The sequence below is a fragment of the Cetorhinus maximus genome, chromosome 19, assembly GCF_964194155.1.
Source record: "Cetorhinus maximus chromosome 19, sCetMax3.hap1.1, whole genome shotgun sequence".
NCBI lineage: Eukaryota > Metazoa > Chordata > Chondrichthyes > Lamniformes > Cetorhinidae > Cetorhinus > Cetorhinus maximus.
Genome location: NC_135897.1, coordinates 84,071,079 through 84,091,090, shown reverse-complemented (window position 1 = coordinate 84,091,090; position 20,012 = coordinate 84,071,079). Strand labels below are relative to the sequence as shown.

Below are 20,012 nucleotides of genomic sequence, written 5' to 3'. Positions count from 1 at the left end.
AAAGAGCTAGCACAGGCATGATGGACTGAATGGCCTCCTGCGCTTTATGTGATTCTATGACTAGGATAGCACAGTGGTGGCATTGAGCAAAGGATTTGTTTGTGCTATACAGGAGAGGAAGATCAGAGGGTGAATAACTCTGAGCAACTCCTTGCAATACTCAGCAGTCAATTGCAAGACATCAATGGCAGAGGAACGTCAATGGGTCCAGGGCCCTTTGTTTAGTAAATTGGCACAAAGCAAACCAAATGACAAGAGAAAAACTCTTTTTTAAAATTATTATAAACACATTGGCAGAAACATGCATTAAATGTAGCATGGTGAATTCTTTCAAGCAATATTCTGTAAGGATTCAAATGATGATCAACAGGAAATGAGAAGCCCCATGCAACTCTTAGATATCGTTATTTTGAATAACAGGAACAGGCCATTCAGCACATTGTCAATCCTTTTTTGGCAAATCATTACTTGACCTATTTAATGTCTCACCATGTCCCTTGAGAAACATATCTAATTGCCTCCTGAACATATTTATCCCATCTACATTAATGGCCAAACTTGATCATTTATTCCTCAAATCTGTTACCCTTTGTGCCGACTTCAAATGTCCTAATTTCTAGTGGAATATACTCAGCACCTCTGGCAGCTGTCTTACCTACTGAATATTTCCAGCATCTTCGATTTCTACTTCAGATTTCCAGCATCATTAGTATTTTGCTTACAGTCCTCATTTCTAACTTGTACTCTGTGATTTTAGAACCTCTTACATTATTGAGAAATTTGCCTGAGGCAACCTTGGAACCTCCTTCACGATCTTAAAAACATCAATGCTGGGTCAGATTGTTCTGGTCACTGAGATGACTGAACTTATAAACACACTGATGAAGATCTCCTCTAATCAGTATTCTTCGTACAATCATAAACAATCATAAATAACCTTTTTCTCAACACATTAATGACTTGACTGGCATTACTGGCCATTAGGGGACACAGTGGCATAATGATAATCTCACTGGTCCATCATGGAAAGTGGTGGAATTTTATTAAAATTAATAAAAAATCTGGACTATGAAGCTAATCTCAGTAATGGTGACAATGACAACAATCATCAATTGTTGAAAAACCCATCCAGTTCACTAATGTCCTTCAGGAAAGAAAATCTGCCATCCTTAACTGGTCTGGCCTACATGTGACTCCAAACCCACAGCAACGTGGTCAACACTTAACTGCCCTCTGCAATGGCCTAGCAAGTCACTCAATTTTATTCTTATTCATTCATGGAATGTGGGCATTACTGGCTAGAACAGCATTTATTGCCCACCCCTAATTGCCCCTGAGAAGGTGGTGGTGAGCTGCCTTCTTGAGCTGCTGCAGTCCACATGGTACAGGTACACCCACAGTGCTGTTAGGGAAGGAGTTCCAGGATTTTGACCCAGCGACAGTGAATGAACAGCAATGAATTTCCAAGTCAGGATGGTGAGTGGCTTGGAGGGGAACTTCCAGGTGGTGGTGTTACCATCTATCTGCTGCCATTGTCCTTCTAGATGGTAGTGGTCGTGGGTTTGGAAGGTGTTGTCTCAGGAGCCTTGGTGAGTTCCTGCAGTGCATCCTATGGATGGTACACACTGCTGGCACTGTGCATTGGTGGTGGAGGGAGTCAATCAAGTGGGCTGCTTTGTCCAGGCAAGTGGGGAATATTCCATCACACTCCTGACTTGTGCCTTGTAGATGGTGGACAGGCTTTGGGGAGTCAGGAGATGAATTACTCGCCACAGGATTTCTAGCCTCTGACCTGTTCTTCTAGCCACATTATTTATATGGTTAGTCCAGTTCAATTTCTGGTCAATGGTAATCCCCATTGAGAGTGGGGGATTCAATGATGGTAATGTCATTGAATGTCAAGGGGCGATGGTTAGATTCTCTCTTGTCGGAGATGGCCATTGCCTGGCACTCGTGTGGTGCGAATGTTACTTGCCACTTGTCAGCCCCAGCCTGGATATTGTCCAGGTCTTGCTGCATTTGGACATGGACTGCTTCAGTATCTGAGGAGTCACGAATGGTGCTGACCATTGCGCAATCATCAGCAAACATCTCCACCTCTGACCTTATGATGGAAGAAAGGCCATTGCCGGGTTGGATTTGTGTTGCTTTTTGTGTACAGGACACACCTGGGCAATTTTTCACATTGCTGGGTAGATGCCAATGTTGTAGCAGCACTGGAATAGCTTGGCTAGGGGTGCAGCAAGTTCTGGAGCACAAGTCTTCAGTATTGTTGCCGGAATATTGTCAGGGCCCATAGCCTTTACAGTATCCAGTGCCTTCAGCCGCTTCTTGATATCACATGGAGTGAATCGAATTGGCTGAAGGCTAGCATCTGTGATGCTGGGGACCTCGAGAGGAGGCCAAGATGGATCACCCACTTGGCACTTCTGGCTGAAGATTGTTGCAAATGCTTCAGCCTTATCTTTTGCACTGATATGCTTGGCTCCCCAATCATTGAGAATGGGGATATTTGTGGAGCTTCCTCCTCCAGTAAGTTGTTTAATTGTCCACCGCCATTCACAACTGGATGTGGCAGGACTGCAGAGCTTAGATCTGATCCGTTGGTTGTGGGACACTTTGCTCTGTCTATCACTTGTTGCTAATGCTGTTTTGGATGCAAATAGTTCTGGGTTGCAGCTTCACTAAGTTGACACCTCATTTTTAGCTATGCCTGGTGCTGCTCCTGGCATGCTCTCCTGCGCTCTTCATTGAACCAGGCTTGTTGGTAATGGTAGAGTGTGGGATATGCTGGGCCATGAGGTTACAGTGGTTGAGTACAATTCAGCCAGTGCTGATGGCCCACAGTGCCTCATGGTTGCTCAGTCTTGAATTGCTAGATCTGTTCGAAATCTATCCCATTTAGCATGATGATAGTGCCACACAACACAATGAAGAGTATCCTCAATGCGAAGATGGGACTTAGTCTCCACAATGACACAGGGGTAGATATTCCTCCAAGGTGGTCACTCCTACTGATACTGTCATGGACAGATGCGTCTACAGCAGGCAGGTTGGTGAGGATGAGGTTGTGTGTTTTTCCCTGTTGTTGGTTCACTCACCAACTGCCACAGACCCTGTCCAGCAGCTATATCCTTTAGGACTCAGCTAACTGGAACTGTACTGGTGCTACTGAGCCACTCTTGGTGATGGACATTGAAGTTCCCCCACCCAGAGTACATTCTGTGCCCTTACCACCCTTAGTGCTTCCTCCAAGTGGTGTTCAACATGGAGGAGCACTGATTCATCAACTGAGGGGGGTGGGGGAGTGGCACCTGGTAATTAGCAGCAGATTTTTTTTGCCCATGTTTGACCTGATGCCATGAGACTTCATGGGGCCCAGAGTCGATGTTGAGGACTCCCAGGGCAACTCCCGCCTGACTGTATACCACTGTGCCGCCACCTCTGCTGGGTCTGCCCTGCCGGTGGGACAGGATCTATGCAGGGATGGTGATGGTGGTGTCTGGGACGTTATTTGTAAGGTATGATTCCATGAGTATGGCTATGTCAGGCTGTTGCTTGACTAGTCTGAGAGACAGCTCTCCCAATTTTGGCACAAACCCCCAAATGTTAGTAAGGATGACTTTGCAGGGTGGACAGGGCTGATTTTGCCATTGTCATTTCTGGTGCCTCGGTTGATGTCAGGTGGTCTGTCCGGTTTCAATCCTTTTTATTGACTTTTTAGCGATTTGATACATTGTGTGACATTTCAGTGCACGCTGAAGAGTTAACCATTGATGTGGGTCTGGAGTCACATGTTGGCCAGACCAGAAGGCAGAATTCCTTTTTTATAAGACATTAGTGAACAATTGACAATGGTTTCATGGTCATCATTAGACATTCCGGATTTTTATTGAATTCAAGTTCCACCATCTGCCGTGGTGGGATTCAAACCCAGGTCCCCGGGGCATTAACCTGGGTCTCTGGATTACTAGTCCAGTGACAATACCAATACGCCTCTGCACAGTTCAATTAGGGATGGGCAACAATTGCTGGCCTGGCCAGCGATGCCCAGATCCCAGGAAAGAAAAAAATAATGCCAAGCACAGGAAACCTTCAGAGAGGAGAATTTTGACTTTGAGTGTTAGTGTGATTCAGCTAACCCCATTATATCTTTCTTCTGATTTTAATTTCCATTGTGTCTCTCCTGCTCTATACATAGCTCTGACTGCTGCTCCTAGCCCTGCACTCCCCCTTTCTCCATCTCCCTCTCTCCATCCAGGTAGCAGCTGAAGAACTTAAAGATGAGTCCTTTTCTATCTAGTGGAGAAGCAGCATTCCTCCAAACTCCTGGAAAAAAAAACCCGCTGCACTGCTGGAACAGGTCACCAGTGACCTCTCTGCCACCCCAGGCCCCCGACAATCCGCAACCCACATTATTCCTAGATGTTGGCTGGGCTGCCCCAGGATTTTTTTTACTTCTGTCACCCCCATGTTAATGAGACCCGACCAATCTCTGATTGGTATTACTGGGCAGCTGGCCCAAGAAGAAGACATGGGGGAATATCTACCCCTGAGTGTTGACAGGCTAATCAGCCATAGAGTGGGAGGGGGCGGGGATGGTTGTTTCAAAGCCTGATGGATTTGCCCTATTCCTTGATGCTGACTCCCATGGTATTATTATATCATTGACCACACCTTCCTCCTCCAACACCTCTCCACTATCATTCAGTTGGGTGGGACTGCACTCACCTGGTTCCATTCTTATCTATCTAATCGTAGCCAGAGAATCACCATCAATGGCTTCTCTTCCAGTTCCCACACTTGTGCCTCTGGTGTATTCTGAGGATCTATTCTTGACCCCTTCTATTTTCCATCTATCTGCTTGCCCTTGGCATCATCATCTGAACACACAACATCAGTTTCCAAATGTATGCTGACGACACCCAGCTCTAGCATACCATCACTTGGTGATAATTGCTGTAGCAGGAAGCTAAACTAGCTAGTGACTCATCAGAGGCTCTATATAAGAAACAGGCTCTTCAAACCGCACGGTCAGTAAGGGGTGCACAGTCAGGAGACTACACCTGAGTGAGACATAGACTATGTGAGTAGTGAATTAGGTTCACATGGGAATTCGGTGCACAGGGAAAGAGGTGCTTTAAGTTTGCAACTAGCAAAGTGTGTTAAGTATTTGTCAGCTTTATCAGTACTAGGAAGGTCTATCAATAGTTGTAAGGCTTATTAAGCTAATGCCAAGTAAAATAAAGTTAACATAAGTGAAGTAAAGTTAAGGCATGGCAGGACAGCTCAGTCACGTGGAATAAGTATCCTGTAGCATGTGGGAAGTCATGGATGCTACTGGTGACCTGAACGACCACATGTACAGGAAGTATCGCCAGCTGCAGAACCTTGAGTTCCGTGTTTTGGAGTTTGAGCAGCGGCTGGAGTCATTGTGGCACATCCGTGAAGCTGAGAGCTATGTGAATAGCATGTTCAGAGAGGTGGTCACACCGCAGGCTAGGTGTACGGAGACAGAAAGGGAATGGTTGACTGGCAGGCATCCAAAGCAAACCAGGCAGATAGTACAGCGTCCCCCAAGGCCCCACTTACTAATCAGTTTTCGATTTTGGATACTGGTGAGGGTATTGGTTCCTCGGAGGAGTGCAGTCAGAGCCAAGTTCATGTCACCAGGAGGGGAGGAAGAGAAGAAGAGCATTAATTGTAGGGGATTTGTTCGGGAAACAGGCGGGCGTTTCTGTGGCCATAGATATGACTCCAGGGTGGTATGTTACCTCCCTGGTGCCAGGGTTAAGGATGTCACGGAGCAGCTGCAGGACATTTTTCTGGGGAAAGGTACACAGTCAGAGGCTGTGGTCCTCGTCGGTGCCAATGACTTAGGTAGGAAGTGGAATGAGGACCTGAAAGCAGATTTCAGGGAGTTAGAAGGAGATTGCAAAGCAGGACCTCTAGAGCAGTAATCTCAGGATTACTTCCAGTCTCACTATGCTAGTGAGCACAGAAATAGGAGAGTTGAGCAATTGAACATGTGGCTGGAGAACTGGTGTAGGATGGAGGACATCAGCTTTCTGAGGCATTGGGATCGGTTCTGGGGAAGGTGGGACCTGTACAAGATGAATGAGCTGCATTTTAGCAAGCCCAGGAATAACATCCCCGCAGGGAGATTAGCTAGTTCTGTTAGGAGGGTTTAAACTAGATTGGCGGGGGGATGGGAACTTTACAGGTAGCTCAGAATCGAGGGAATCAAAACTGGTAAAAGGAAATAGAAAAGGAGAAAGCAAAAATAGAAGAAAGACAAAGCATAGGCAAGCATCAAATAGGATCAGAATAGAGAATAATGCTCAAAAACAGAATTAAAGCACTCTATCTGAATGCTCGTAGCATTCGCAAAAAGGTTGATGATTTGAATGCACAAATTGAGGTAAATGGGTGTGATTCAATTGCCATAACGGAGATATAGTGACCAAGATTGGGACCTGAGTATCCAAGGATATTTGGCATTTAAGAAGGATTGGCAAAAAGGGAAAGGAGGTGAGGTAGCACTCTTAATAAGGAGCGAGATCAGTACATTAAGGAGAGAGGATCTTAGATCAAACGTAGAATCAGTATGGGTGGAGCTAAGAAACGGCAAGAGGCAGCAAACATTGGTGCGAGTTATTTATAGGCCACCAAACTGCAGTGCTAATATTGGGCATGGTATAAATTAGGACATTAGAGATGCATGAAACATGAGTAACACAGTAATAATGGGAAACTTCAATTTACACATAGACTTTGTTAACCAAATCATCACTAATGATGTGGAGGAGGAATTCCTGGAGTGTGTACGAGATGGGTTTCTGGGGCAGTACATTGTGGAGTCAATGATGGATTTGGCTGTTTTGGATTTAGTGTCGGTTAATGAGAAAGGGCTAATTAATAACCTTGCTGTAAAGGAGCCTTTGGGAAATAGTGACCATAACATTATAGAGTTTTGCATTAAGTTTGAATGCGATGTAGTTCATTCTGAAGCTAGGGTCTTAAATCTGAACAAAGGGAATTATGAAGGTGTGAGGGGTAAGTTGGCTATGGTGGATTGGGAAAATACACTAAAAGATTTTACGGTTGACAGGCAATAGCTAGTATTTAAAGAAATACTGCATGGTCTCGAACAAATATGCATTCTTCCCAGGCACAAACACCCAAAGGCAAAGGTAAATCAACCTTGGCTAATGAAAGAAGTTGCATTAGATCAAAGGAAGTGGCTTATAAGAATGCCAGAAAAAGTGGTGAGCCCAATGATTGGGAGCAATTTAGAACCCAGCAAAGGAGGCCCAAGAAACTGATTAAGAAAGGAAAAAGAGAATATGAACGCAAACTAGCAAGGAACATAAAGGCAGACGGTAAAAGCATTTTTAGGTATGTGAAAAGGAAAAGATTAGCTGGGACAAATGTGGGCCAATTACAGGTGAGGACAGAAGAATCTATAGTGGAGAACAGGGAAATAATATCCCATGGCAGAAGATACAGAAAATCTCCCAGAAATACTAGGTGATCAAGGGACTTGCAAAACTGAGGAACTAAAAGAAATTAATATTGGTAAAGAGGTGGCACTTGAAAAGCTAAGTGGATTGAAGGGTAATAAATCCCCTGGACCAGAGTGCTGAAGGGGGTGGCTAGAGAGATAGTGGATGCATTGGTGGATATCTTTCAAATTTCCATAGATTCTGGAAAGGTTCCTGTGGACTGGAAAGTAGAATATGTAACCCCACTATTTAAGAAGGGAGGAAGAGAGAGCGAATGGAGAAATACAGACCTGTTAGTTCAAAGTCAGTAGTAGGGTAAATGTTAGAATCTATTGTAAAGGATGTGATAACTGGACAGTTAGAAAAGAATGGTAAAATTGGGCAGAGTCAACATAGATTTATGAAAGGGAAATCATGGACCGTAACTTTGGAACTCCCCAGTGTTGTATTGGGGGGATACCCCAAAGATGCGCTGGGGATCCAGGATCCAGGAAGTTCCCAGGCAAGGTTTTCACGGCAAGTGCAAACTTCCCCTGGGCAATTGCCCTGCACTGGGAACCATCCGAAAATGTCATTTAAATCGCAAACTTTGGAAGGTTCAGACTGGGTTACACTAAAAGTTACCCAGAAAAAGTTAGCCGGATTAAAGCCATTTCTAACTTCTGGGTAACTATTGTGCAGACCCAGACTGACCCTCCGCACCCCTGACCCCCAGGGGACTCCCGCACCTTGCGACAATGCCCCTGACCCCACAAGGGTCTCTCCTCACCCCACGGGACTCCCTTATTGCCCCGACACCCCATGGGTCTCCCCCAACCCCTGACTACCCTCCCCACAGGACTCCCCAAACCCCCTGACCCCCTAGGGTCTCCCCCCAGCCCCCCCCACCGAGTACCACCCCTCACAGGATTCCCCTCACACCCACAGGGACTCACACTTCCATCTCCCGCCAGGCCCAGCTCTTGCCAGCCCCCAACTGGCCTGACCCAAGGCCCAAATCCCTGCACTCCCCCTGAGCCCGACACCCTCCCCGCCTACCAGTACCAACACAACCCCACCCAACCCAAAGTATGACACCCACCCCGACTTCTGACCCTTTTACCTCCGAACCACCGACCTCCAAACCCCCTGATCTTCCCACCCCCGACTTCCTGCCCTCCGACCTCCTGACCCCTGATCCCCCTGAGACCACCGACCCAACCCAACCTCCCCCCTCCAAACCCCAACCACCAATTTCCGCAACCTCTGTCCACCCCATCCAATCTCTGGCCCACCCCGACCTTCCTCCAACGTCTGACCACCCCCTCTTCCTCCGATTCCCCGACCTCTCATCCCCCAAACCTCCAATCCACCCCCCACAATCCTCTGATCACCCCCACCCCCCAAATCCTATCCACTTACCTTCAACACTTACCTTCTTCGTGACCTGTGAAGGACCTTTAACCTTCAATGGACCTTTAAACTTACCTGGTTTACGGCTAGTGCCATAAAAAAGGGGCCATGGCCTCCTTACGTTTGACTCAACTGCTCTTTAACGCTAGGCCCTGGGGATGTTCTGCACTGACTGGATCTCGCCTGAGTCAGAAGGTTGGCGAGACAGGATGGGAAAAAATTCAGCTAAGAAATTGGGCACAGAGTGACAATCCCACGCTGATTGCCACTCCGAGGAAGTTCAGGTCACATGTTTGACAAACCTGATGCAGTTTTTTGAGGATATCACTTGTAGCATTGATAAAGGAGAACCAGTCGATGTGGTGTATTTGGATTTTCAGAAGGCTTTTAATAAGGTCCCGCACAGAAGGTTAGTAAATAAAATTAGAGTGCATGGGATTGGGGGAAATATACTAGTATGGATTGAGAATTGGTTAACAAAGCAAAGCAAAGAAATGGAATAAACAGATCATTCTCAGCGTGACAGGCTGCTTCTAGTGGGGTACCGTATGGGTCAGTGCTAGGTCCTCAGCTGTTCACAATCTATATAAATGATTTGGATGTGGGGACCAATTATAATATTTCCAAATTTGCTGACGACACCAAACTGGGTGGGAGCGTAAGTTATGAGGAAGATGCAAGGAGGCTTCAAGAGGACTTCAACAGGTTAAGTGAATGGACTAGAACGTGGCCAATGGAATATAATGTGAATAAGTGTGAAGTTATTCACTTCAGTAGAAAAAAACAGAAAGGCAGAATACTTCTTAAATGGTGAGAGGTTGGAACATGCGGGTGTCCAAAGGGACCTTTGTGTCCTTTTCATGAGTCACTAGAAGTTAGCATGCAGGTGCGGCAAGCAATTAGGAAGGCAAATGGTATGTTGGCTTCATTGCGAGGGGATTTGAGTACAGGAGTAATGATGCCTAGCTGCACTTGTAAAGAGCCTTGGTGAGTCTTCACCTGGAGTATTGTGCACAGTTTTGGCCCCCTTATCTAAGGAGGGATATACTTGCCATAGAGGGAGTGCAGTGAAGATTCACCAGATTAATCCTTGGGATGGGGGGATTGTTTTATGTGGAGAGGCTGAGGTGACTGAGCCCGTATTCCCTTGAGTTTCGAAGAATGAGGAGTCAATTCATTGAAACTTGCAAAATTCTTACAGGCCATGACAGGATGGATATAGATAAGATGTTTCCCCTGGCTGGTGAGTCTAGAGCCAGGGTACATAATCTCAGAATAAGGGGTAGGCCATTTAAGACTGAGATGAAGAGGAATTTCTTCACTCAGAGGGTTGTGAATCTTTGGAATTCTCCACCCCAGAGGGCTGTGGAAGCTCAATCATTGAGCATGTTCAAGACAGAAATTGGTAGATTTCTGGTGACTAATGACATCAAGGGATATGGAGATAGTGCGGGAAACTGGCGTTGAGGTAGATGATCAGCCATGATCTAATTTAATGGAGGCTCAACGGGCTGAATGGCCTACTCCTGTTCCTATGAATCCTCCATTGTCTCTAAATTGTCAAACTGTTCGTCCAACATCCAATTGCCTCCAATTATATTGGGAAGACTGAAGCCATTGTCTTTGGTCCTCACTACAAGCTCCCCTCCATAGCCACTGAACTCATCCCTCTTCCTGCCAATTGTCTGAGCTTTGCACCAGACTTTTTGTGACCTCAGTGTCATGTTTGACCATAAGATGAGCTTTCAACGACATATGTGCATTGTCACTAAGACTGCCTATTGGACCTCAGTAACATAGCATGACTCCAATCTAGCCTCTCTCCTCTTCTGCTGAAACCCTTATTCATGCCATTGTTACCTCTAAACATGACGATTTTAGCACACTCGTGTCCAGCCTCCCATATTCTTCCCTCTGCACACTTGAGGTCATCCAAAACACTGCTGCCCATGTCTTGACTCACACCAAATCCCATTTACCCATCACCCCTATGCTCACTGACCTACATCGGCTCCTGGTGAATCAATGCCTCAATTTTTAAATTCTTTGTTTTCAAATTCCTCCATGGCCTATCCCCTCCCTATTTCTGTAATCTCCTTCAGCTCTACAACCCTGTGAGATACCTGTGCTCCTTTAATTCTGGCCTCTTGACCATCTTCGATTTTAATCAGTCCGCCATTGGTGGCCATGTCTTCAGCTGCCTGGGCCCCAAGCTCTGGAATTCCCTCCCTACACCTCTTTGCCTCTCTACCTCACTTTCCTCCTTTTATGACACACCTTAAAACCTACCTCTTTGACCAAGCCTTTGGTCACCTGACCTCATGTCGGGGTGTCATATTTTGTTTTATAATGCAGCTGTGAGTGCCTTGGGAAGTTTTGTTATGCTAAAGGGGCTATATAAATACAAGATGTTGTTGTCTTGCCTGAGACGAACAAGCTTAGCACAAGCCAGGAACTGATGTTGGGAGGGGGGGAATCAGACTCGGGCGTTGGGTGGGGCGGGAAATCGGGGTTGGGAGGGTGGCAATGTATATCTGCTGAGCACCACACCCCTTCTCGAATGCATTTACAAAACAAGCACACGCGTAAACAAAGCACTTGCTTTGTGGAGTTATGCAATTTAATTGAGGTTGTGGTTTATTCGTTCTGTACTATGCATGTCACGTCTACAGCAGCCAAGCAGAAACCTGATTCTGCCTGACAGATGCTCTGTGGAAGTAAAATGTGCAATGCTGCCTTTGTGGTGCAGGGTAACAAACTGTGAACTGCTAAACTACGGCTGTAAATTAAAGCAAATTGCTTCATCTGTCTCGTATTGCTAATATCATACCAGCTCTTGACAACCTATGGATCAGCAGTGATCTTAATATGAAATTTCAGTGACAGGGAAAACAGCTAGAGTCTGTCATGTTGAAAGCATTAAGAAGGGACACTTGTTTATTCATTTACCCAACAGTTTTTTCAACATAAAAGGAATCAAATGTACAGGGGTTAATTGCTCGATATTAATCTTGAGTGAAGTGTCCAGTTAAGCACTCTTTGTGTAATGTAGCAATAGTCCCTCCTCAAGATTGAACCTCCCCATTCTACGATTACAACTGGGTCATTAATTCCTTTCCAGATATCTGTCTGCCTTCCCTGGTATTCTTCCCAACTTCCATACGCTTATTGGCTGTTGTGGATTATTAGTTCTGTAGATTCAACCTGCCAATAGTCACAGCGACCATTAATCACTGTGCCGGGTCTACAAGGTCTCAGTGGGAACCAGAAATTGGCCCAGATGTTTACTGGAAGCAGGATTTCCAAACTGTATGAAGGAGTTCTGTTCTGAATGCTCTGACATTTTCATTCATCAGAATATTTAAATGACCAATCCGCCCCCTGGTTTGGTCACCTGCTCCTCCACCCCCTTGTGTCCCACCTCCATTGAAACCAAGGGTGAATGGGTTTAATGTGGGTTGGATTGGGTTGGAGATTTTTAAAATCCACCCCCCCCACCACCCAACACTGAACCAAATCCACCCAATTTTGGCGGTTAAAATTATCCCTAAGGTCACAGAGACAAGAAAACACATTCCCCAATGAGTTGGTTGGTTACGATGTCGTTCCATGTGGAATCAAGCTGTTCAGACCAGGAAAATCCCAAACTTGCTGCCCATACAGGGTTGAGTCAGCTGATTTCGATCACAATTTCCTTCATTATCATGACGCTAAAGAGGGGTGAGAGAAATTCACACATTTCCCACTCCTGATTGCTATCAAAGGGCCTCTGTTTGTGGAAGATTTGACTTTGTGTAAATCAAGGGCCTTCCCCATTTTAATTCCCCTCAAAGTCAATGGAAATGAAAATGGAGAGAGATGTAAAACCGGTTGCTGGTCACTATTACCCATTTTACACCATCATCCAAAGTTGCAATTACCTTCCTTGTGCATGGATTTTGGGTGAGGACGGGTTTAGGCTGGGTTGCTATAGTTGAATAGGTGTCTGTATCTCATTGTTGTCACACATTGACAGCTGAACACGTGGGTGGGGTATCAGAACAGAGCTAGCGCTATCATATCATTGAGCATTCAGGAGACTTCAGCATAGGACAACCACCTCTTAACAATTGCTATTTCTTTTAGAGCCGTAGAGTCATAGAGGGCTACAGCACAGAAAAAGGCCCTTCGGCCCATCGAGTCTGCACTGGTCAAACAAGTACCTAACTATTCTAATCCCATTTTCCAGCACTAGGCCCATAGCCTTGTATGCCATGGCATTGCATGTGCACATCCAAATACTTCTTAAATGTTATGAGGGTTTCTGCCTCTACTGCCCTTTCAGGCAGTGAGTTCCAGATTCCCACTACCCTCTGGGTGAAAACATTCCTCTTCACATCCCCTCTAAACCTCCTGCCCCTTACTTTAACCCTATGTTCCCTGGTTATTGATCCCTCCACCAAGGGGAAAAGTTCCTTCCTGTCTACCCTATCTATGCCCCTTATGCTTTCACTTTTGGGTTCTTGCCCATTGGTTCTTTCTGATCCACTAAAATATCTCTCATTCTCAATAAGCAGCTTCAGCAGGGACTATCGGTGTTTCCTCTTGGCGGACTTCCATCTGGTAAAACAATGGTTTGTGCTGCAGTGGTTACTTATGGGTTAAACATCACCTGGTGTGGCTCAGGAGCCCCATTCTGGCAAGGCAGTCTCTGCCGCACTTGCTACAGAGGAAGACAGTGGGCTGAGAAGGTGCACATGATTAACTGCCCTCTGTTTTCTCTGGACCCTCTTCTCAGAAAGCTCAGCTTTCCATTTCTGCTTGCCTCTTCCAATGCCCCTCCAAACAATCAGCCACCAGTGGGCACAGCCTTTGAACCGCTGCCTCTGAGTCATCAGTGTCAATATCTGCCATCTTCATATCTCTCTTATAGGGCATAACCCAGTGACCAGTTCAGCATACTGAAGATCTTTGGGTGTACTGCTATCATCATTCTGATGAATGTGGTTGAGTCGTTGAATTAGCAATGCGGGTACGCTGATGGAATTAGCATATTCCAGGACCTCTGAGTCCTTGTCCAAGAGATGCTGAGGACGTCCGAGACAGTAAAGTTGGAAACTTTTCTCCTGCCCAGCAAATGTTGTCCAAGTCTCACTGCTGTAGCGGAGTGCGCTGAGGAGGCAGGCTTAGTGGACTTGCAGTTTGGTGTTCTCGGTCAGGTTGCTGTTGTTCCACAAGGTCCTTCCTCTATGGAGCAAGTTTCTCTAGAGCCAGGGGATGAGTGACTCCTTCAATTCTTCCCTTCAGGTGTGATGGGGAATTTTTTTTTTACTTTTGTTCATGGGATGTGGGCATTGCTGACATGGTCAGCACCCGTTGCCCATCCTTAATTGCTCTTGAGAAGGTGTGGTGAGCCACCTTTTTGAATTGCTGCAGTCCTTGTGGTGTAGATACACCCACAGTGCTATTAGGGAGGAAGTCCTCGGAACTGGACCCAGTGACAGTGAAGGAACGGCGATATAGTTCCAAGTCAAAATGGTGTGTGTTTCTTGGAGGGGAAGTTGAAGTCAGTAGTGTTCCCTTGTGTCTGTTGCCCTTGTCCTTCTAGCTGGTGGATGCTGCAAGTTTGGAAGGTGTTGTCGAAGGAGCTTTGGTGAGTTACTGCAGTGCATCTTGTATATGGTGCAAACTGCTACCACTGTTTGTTGATGATGGAGGGAATGAACGTTTAAGGTGATGGATGGGGGCACTGGTCAAGTGAGCTGCTTTATCCTGGATGGTGTTGAGCTTCTTGAGTGTTGTTGGAGCTGCACTCATCCAAGCAAGTGGAAGTTGAAATTGGAGAAGTGAAAGAGAAACACTGTAGTGCACATGTCCCAGCACAGTCAGAAAGCAACAGCCCAGGACAATCATCTCTTAATAATTGCTATTTCTTTTACAGTTTTTCCAACTCTCTTGGACGTGATACCCGCAAGTCTTCACGTTAGTGTAATACTACTTTCTGCAGCGGTAATTGTGTTTGCTCTGGTCGCAGCTGGATTCTTCATGTTCAATGCCTTTGGACGACCTTACGAAACCCTCCATGGTCCTAATGGCCTGTACCTTTGGAATACCATTGCTTGTAAGTATCCTAGGGATTTGCTTGGTCTTTTTGTCAACCCAAAGGTTGGACTGGTGGGAGGATGCAGGTGGAATAACGGCTAAGGTTTTGAGTAGCTGCTTTGGTCCTATTTAGATTGAAATTAATTGAAAACTTCAAAATCTTGAAACGTAACTCTGATTAAAAGGTCGCATATAGATAAAAGGAAAATACTGACTTTCATTTGAAAAAAAAATAGGGAATTCCTGTATGTGGTTGACGTCTGAGGACAAGGTCTTCAAAAATCGGACAGTATGAAAGGGAAAAACAAAGAAAGAAAAAGAAAGAGAGAGAAAGACAGAGATAAAGAAAGGAAGAATAGGAAGGAAAGGAGGGAGGAAGGGAGGAAGGATGTCTCAAAGCGCTTTATAGCAAATGAAGTGCTGTTGATATGCAATCACTATGGCATTGCAACCAAAATTATTTTAGTATTGCTGAAAAAAGAGACAAGTCAAAGCTTTTCATCTTGTACTCATCAGGACACCTCACAAGAATACCAATACAAGGGGAAAACAACAATTTATACCGTATGAGAAGAGAGTGCTGATTGGTTGGCAAATGGACTCTGATTGGTAGAGCTGTTGCCATGGTGAATGTGCCAATTGATGGTGATTGACAGTTAACTGCCAAGCATTGTTTGAAATTTAAGCCAGGCAGCTTGACCCTGATTGGTCAAAGCATTGCTCTGAGGAATGAGTCAGCGAATGGCTGTCACTTATTTTGTTTAACTGAAACAGGTGCAATGTGTGTACGTGTTCTTTCTGTTTACAAAGAAGAGGACCCTATGTATTAATATATGTAGCTTCCAATACACACTAATGCGCCACACTGCGAGTCTGACTGACAATCTTAAATTGGTTGTCAACATAATTCTTCGCACACTGAGGATTATTTAGTAAATGTTGACCAATCATGAAATCACATCTAAATTTGGACACTGTGTTTTGATGTTTGTAAGCACGGGATGGTTGGGCATAGTCTGTGCCTTGCCCATTGCGGACAGTGGCTGGGACATGCTGTTTACAGTTCCACATGCTATAAGATTGGTCTTATCGGCAACCTTGTAAATAGGGCCCAAGGCATTTGTTCACCATGCAAGCTTGATGCTGAAATAGGGCTCATCAAAGGCATCCAGCGGGATAATGACTATGCTGATCAGATAATTTCGCACTGTGTATCATGCAAACTCATGAATGGGCCTAAGGTGGATACTTTTGATCCTGAAAAGTGCCCAGTCTACCTCAAATTACCCTGGAAGGGTAAAGTATCTCAAAAATTTGAGCAACAGGTGAAGCTAGCTGTCTCACACTGCTACTATGCAGTAGCAACACAAGTGGTATTTGCCACAAATAGGGTGCTGCCATCAGGCCAATAATACATTCTGCCCATCACACAAATGAGTCATGTGGTATATGAATTTCAATTCCAGTGTGATGCTAGGTATGTAGGCCGTACATCTGAAAGACTGGCAAATCGTATCAAATGACATGTCCCAGCCACTGTTCGCAATGGGCAAGATACAGACCGTACCCAACCAGCCCGTACTTGCAAAACTCAAAACACAGTGTCCAACATTAGATGTGATTCCATGATTGGATAACATTTGCTAAATAATCCTCAGTGTGCTAAGTATCACGCTAAGAATTGTCAGTGGGGCTCACAGTGTGTGCATTTGTATGCACTGGAAGCTATATATATTACTACACAGGGCCCTGTTCTTTGCAGACAGAAAAAATATGTGCACACATTGTGCCTGTTTCAGCTAAACAAAATAAGTGACAGCCATTCGCTGACTCATTCCTCAAGGAAATGCTTTGACCAATCAGGGTCAAACTGCCTGGTTTAAGTTTCAAATAATGCTTGACAGTTAACTGCCAGTCACCATCAATTGATACATTCTCCATGGCAATGCCTCCACCAATCAGAGTCCACTTGCTAACCAATCAGCACTCTTTTCTCATATGGTTTAAATTGTTGTTGACCCCTTGTATTGATTTTCTTGCAAAGTGTCCTGATGAGTGCAAGGTGAAATGATTCAACATATCTCTTTTTTCAGCAATACTCAAGTTCTATTATTTTGTCCTTTCAAATATTCTCCTGACAGGTTCATTATTCACTTTTTCCACATTAGGTTCCTGTGGTTTTATGGTGATGATACTGTTTACCTCAGAAGTGAAAATCCATCGTCTGTCTGAGAAAATTGCAAACTACAAAGAGGCAAACTTCGTCTTCAAGACACACACTGAAATTTTTGGATATTCCTACTGGCTTCTTTTTGTTTGCACAATGATGCATTGTATCAACATACTGCTCATTAGATTAGCTGGAATCCAATTTCCTTTCTCCAAATCAAAAAACACAGATTCGGGTGATGGGGGCGCTGACCTCATGTACTAAGCGTGTGAGTATTGGCATACCCAGAACTTGTAAGTCAGCTTGTGGCTAACATTCCTTTGAAATTTTATTGGGGCTCTTCCTAATACACAACATTCAAGAATTCTGAATTCTGAACATACATCATATACAGCGATGCCTAAACGATACCTATGATCTACCCGCCTGGGTGATATAACGTTCAAGGAGATAACACTTGTTAGGAGGCTGAAATCAAACATATGGCATTGTTATTGGTTCATTGAAAATTGGAGAAATAGCATCAAGTTGACAAGAGGACAGAATATACAACTGGAGGGATGATCACCTATTGAACATTGGAAGTGGAGACCATGAATGATTTCGAAAGGAAGTTGTGGGAAATAAACTTGCAGGACTACGGGGATAGAGCAGGGGAATGGGACTGACTGGATTGCTCTTACAGGAGAGTCAGCATGAACTCAATGGGGCGAATGGCCTCCTTCTGGGCTATAATGACTCTATATGACTCTATGATGATTACTGCCTTTAAATTATTGTGGTGCAATAACACCAACACACTTGTTGACATGTTTGTATGAAAAATCTTTGTCCCTCAGATTAAGGAAAGCAATACCACATTTATCTTTTTTGATCAGACAGATGAATTTTCTGTGAATTAACACATAAGAGCAGGAGTAGGCCATTCAGACACTTAGGCCTGCTCCGCCATTCAATTAGATAATGGTCAAATGCCCATTAGGCTTGATATCCTTCCTAAAAAAAAATCTATCAATCTCAATCTTGACAGCTCCAATTAACCCACCAGCATCCACAGACATTTGGATTCGAGAATTCTGGATTTCTGCTACTCTTTGTGTGGAAAAGTATGTTTCTGATTTTGCTTCTAAGTGGCCTAGTTCTAACTTTAAGAATATGTCCATTCACTCTTCAGTCAGTATTAATATCACACAAGATAATTCCAAGCCCTATTACTTTTATAAGAAATTAATTTATCCCGAAGCGTTTTAATAGTTTATTTTTTAGTGGTTTACTTTAAAGTTATCAGTATTAAAAGAGCTAAAATATCTGTTATGTTGAGTTTTCAATAAGAATTGTTTTAGTAAACTTACACAGTGCTGAGATTGCCCACATTTCATTCCGTAGCGTCCTGCCCTTATTCAATGTAATTAACAATTTAATTTGTTTCTGATGTATTGTTATGACGGTTGTTATATATCCATTAGCAAAAGCTAAGTCTGCCGCTAGCTGGTTCTGGAAGTGGCGAAGGGGGAACGGGAGTCAATCGTGATGTTTAGAGGCACAGGCCTGGAGTTTTGCTGAGTCGGGACAGCTCGGGAGCCCTTCAAAAATGATGGTGGGATTCGGGCCCCCATTCCCGTTTCCAGCAACTTTTGTTGGCATGGGATAAGGGCGCAGGTAAAAGCAGCAGTCCTGACCTTGCTGGCTCCAATGTGGGAGTGGACAGTTTAACTTTAGTGGGGTCAGGCCCCTTCAGTAACAAGACACGGTTCATGGCCTCTTAAAAGGAGACGTGAACCATGGGGGAATCCCCAGTCCCAATTGGAGAAATAAAAAAAGCCACCTGCTCCTGGACTTCTTCTATTGTTAGGCTTTGAAATAGAGAAAAAAAAATGTTCTTTCAATTTCAATAGTTAGATGCTGTATTGTAAATTAGATACATTTTTAGTGCAGTGAAGGGATCTGTAATATAATAATCTGAATTGATTTAAATGCCCAAGTCCCTTGTAAAATGAAATAAACCTTCAGCAGCTTTCACTGAGTGAAAAAAATGCCCCCTCACGGCCCCCCTTCCCCCTGTCCCCTTGCCCCTAGACTGCTTTGATTGACGGGACATCTGGGCCCAGATTTTCGTGTAGTTTTAGGAAAACGTGACTTGTGTACTTTTGTGGCTTCTGAACTGCACACCTTCCCAGGATCTTTGTTTTCTCACACAGAATTCAGGTTTGCAGTGCAGTTTGCGATGGATTGCAAGAGGAATGAGGGTACAGAGGCGGGCTGTTTAGAAGATCGGTCTTGGTTCTCATTCACAGTAACCCTGCTCTCAACATTGTTTAAAGGCCCCCTAGACCTAACCACTCATCCCCCGCCCAACTCCATGCCACGCCATACCCCCTCAGATCACCATTCCATCTCCATGCCCCTTCAGATTGCCCATGCCCAGTCCATGTCCCTACATGCATCCTCCACAGCCACTCATCCAGTATCCACAATGTACAGTCCTCAGGAGCCATGCAGTAGAAATGGGAATAATTTTAAATGCAGGCGTAAAAAATTTAAACCTGTGACAATGTAGTAAAAGTCTCATTCAGGAGCCTGTCTTTGATACTGCAAAAAAAAAAACCTGTTCTCCTTTGGAAAAGAAAATCCTTTAAGTGGCCATTAAGCTGTGTAAACAACCAACTATGTGTTTCGAAAGCACATCAAAGGCAGAGGATGACATTACAACCTTGTAACACTGTCAGTCATTCCCCTGAATAGCCGAGACGACAGAACTGATGACTCCACTAGTTTTTGGAACTATTGGAGTATTCATAATGGTCATAGTAGCAAAGCTTTATTGCAACTGCATGAACCTGAAATTGAAAGGACAGATGATGTCT

At 44.7% G+C, this 20,012-nt stretch overlaps 1 protein-coding gene across 1 annotated transcript in view; it reads left to right on the top strand.

Moving 5' to 3' along the window:
- The window catches only part of clrn1 (clarin 1), a 32,393-nt gene extending 13,936 nt beyond the window's left edge, over positions 1 to 18,457 (top strand). The window contains exons 2-3 of the mRNA XM_078564576.1: positions 14,818 to 14,997; positions 17,147 to 18,457. Coding sequence (XP_078420702.1) covers positions 14,818 to 14,997; positions 17,147 to 17,412 — 446 coding nt within the window. The 3' untranslated portion in view covers positions 17,413 to 18,457. The remainder of the gene's footprint in view (positions 1 to 14,817; positions 14,998 to 17,146) is intronic.
- The last annotated feature ends 1,555 nt before the right edge of the window (positions 18,458 to 20,012 follow it).